This window comes from Sinocyclocheilus grahami, unplaced genomic scaffold, assembly GCF_001515645.1.
Source record: "Sinocyclocheilus grahami isolate Dianchi unplaced genomic scaffold, SAMN03320097.WGS_v1.1 scaffold3644.1, whole genome shotgun sequence".
Lineage (NCBI taxonomy): Eukaryota > Metazoa > Chordata > Actinopteri > Cypriniformes > Cyprinidae > Sinocyclocheilus > Sinocyclocheilus grahami.
Genome location: NW_015508733.1, coordinates 1 through 2,702, shown reverse-complemented (window position 1 = coordinate 2,702; position 2,702 = coordinate 1). Strand labels below are relative to the sequence as shown.

The 2,702-nt window shown below is 38.3% G+C and overlaps 1 protein-coding gene across 1 annotated transcript; it reads right to left on the bottom strand.

Moving 5' to 3' along the window:
• On the bottom strand, positions 1 to 1,596 carry LOC107576409 (uncharacterized). Its single transcript, XM_016262592.1, has 3 exons — positions 1,442 to 1,596; positions 539 to 1,216; positions 1 to 32 (listed from the first exon to the last, which is right to left on the bottom strand). The coding sequence occupies exons 1-3, from the start codon at positions 1,512 to 1,514 to the stop codon at positions 1 to 3; spliced, it is 783 nt and encodes a 260-aa protein (XP_016118078.1). The 5' UTR covers positions 1,515 to 1,596.
• Between the last annotated feature and the right edge of the window lie 1,106 nt (positions 1,597 to 2,702).

Here is a 2,702-nt window from a genome sequence, read left to right as displayed (position 1 = left end):
TCAAGAGATGTAAGCTCTCCTGGAGTTGTAGTCTGGCAAAGAGTGATAGGTATTGTGCTTTGTAAGATTGTGTACTTGTTCCTCACGAGACCAATGACACGTTCCACATGGATCCGGACAGCTGCTAGTCCCCTCGTTGTTTCAAGTTCACTTGGGTGTAGTTGCTGTTTCCCTTTAGTGAAGGCAGGTATTTTGAGATGAGCACTGTACAAGCCCACAGCATCTCCTATGGTAAACCCTCGATCTGCCAAGACCACATCACCAGGTGACAGATTTTCCAGGTAGCCGCAGTTTTCGGTCAAGTGCTTATCACTTGTTCGCCCCCCCCAACCAGTAGACACAAATGATATGACTCCCTGTGGAGTTATTGATATCAAGTACTTCACTGTATTATGATGCTTATACTGTGAATATGTTTGAGCTCTTGCTCTTATGTTCTTAGGCTTCTCAATGAAAATTTCAAAACAATCTATTATGGAAGTACAATTTCTGTAACTACTGTTTTTGAAACACATGGGGATTTGAATCTGCTCCTTACTGGGCCACACTATGAATGAAGACAACCTACTGTACATGACATTTAATGTACTATTAAAAATTAGACTCGCAGTAGGCTTTGACACATGAAATATATATGTCAAGAAGTGGAGAGGTAAATCCAATCTCATTCTCATTAGAGTCATTAAAAAGCAGTGAAAAGGAGTCAGTCCAGGTCCCTCCTTTAGGAATCCGGACAAGAAGGTGAACACGACCATCATCTTGGCATAGGATGGAAGTCCAGTTAAGTCCAGGACCATCTCATCATTGTCCTTGAACATCTCCTGCTGGAAAGATAACTTGCTTACCCTGTCCCGAAGCTGATAGACCTCTGCCCTCAATCTGGTACACTCTTCTGTCAGTTTCTTAACAGTTGCTTTGCAGGCTTCATTGGGGCATACAACACTGCTCTCAGTATGGATAGGGTCTTTACAGTAGCTATGTTCCCCACTCTGCCCGCTATCCTCAGGAAAGTTGTCACTGTAGTCAGTCTCCATGTGAGTACAGTAATCACGGGGTGACATTGACACATCACCGGTACAACATCTCTTTCTTTTGACAGCTTGTGTTTGCTCAAATTTCTTGTAGTAATTGATTTTTCTTTGGCGTTGCTCGGGTGACAGGTAGGCAAAGAGACTTGGCACATAATCAGGGTTCAGAGGATTATCACTTTTCTTGCCTGCAGGGATAGAATGAGACAACAATTAACGTTAATACCTACTTGATAATTAGTTACTCAAACAGTGGACATACCTTAACTAGCGTTAGCCAGCGACACAGATTACCTATTTTGCCTGGAAACTAGTCAGCGACACTTTACATAATTTAATTTGTCAGCAAATACTAATGTAAGGACAGCTAACGTTTGCTAACACTTAACGTAATTTAGCGATAACTTACTTACCCAAAATAAAGTGCTTACTGCACAGTCTGGAGTGTTCTGTAGGAGTCCAGTGATCTTGATAGCAGCAATCCATTTCTGACGACGCTCAGTGTTTTTGGGGATGTTGTAAAACGTTAATCCTTTGCTTTGCGATTTGCTGTTATCACAACACACAGCACAGCAGATAGACGGCATGTTGCAGTTCGATCCTACAAATGGCGGCCGCTGTGTGACGTCACATGAAACCTATGAATAGAATGGCTCGTTATTGTAGTACACGCTTGTTTATTTAAATGTTAACCTAATGCTGCGATCCAGACAACTCGGATATACTAAATATTATAATATAATATAATACAATATAATTATACTTTATTATACATATAATATTATTTTTTACATAATAATATACTTTATATAAAAATCGGGTCCAGTACGTTGCTGGTTTTCGTGCAAGTCATTGACAGATACCCCCCCCAATCTTTGAAGTATATTTACTACATTATTTATTTTAGTCTTTTTTTTTTTGTTCAGTCATTTAATTTAGATGTGTACTTTGATGTTCTATTTTTTTCTGGCCTTTTTAAATGTTTCATTTATAAATTTATTTAAGAGTATTTTGAGTAACACTTGATCTTCACTAATAAGCATTAATTCAAACACAACTGTTGCAATTTGATTCTTAAACAAAAGCGTTGTAGTGCCATCTCGATCGATTCTGAAGTTGCAGTACGCGGGTTCAGCTTCTATGATTAAGCAAACACTTCATTCCATTCGTGTTTGAAGCTTAAAACTAAAATATTAACATCAGCTGCCCTTTCAGTGAGAAAATGGGTGGCTCTTAAAAGAGCCTTTGGGTGTGAGAGCTGGAGCGGAGCTCTACTTGGAGCTGGTGAGAAGAAAATATGGCCTAAATCCACCAACTCTGCTATTTCATAGCACGTTTCGGTGCCCATTGCTAAATAACATGTTCATACTGCAATGACAATGAAAATACGATTCATCTTTCAGCCCTATTTCTAACCTCATAAAAAGAGTCGGTAACACTTTACAATAAGGTGTCATTTGTTAACGTTAGTTAATGTACAAACCTGATTCCAGAAAAGTTGGGACACTGTACAAATTTTGAATAAAAACAATGCAATGATGTGGAAGTTTCAAATTTCAATATTTTATTCAGAATACAACATAGATGACATATCAAATGTTTAAACTGAGAAAATGTTGAAAAGTTGAAAAGTTGATTTTAAAATTTCATGGCATCAACACATCTCAAAAAAAG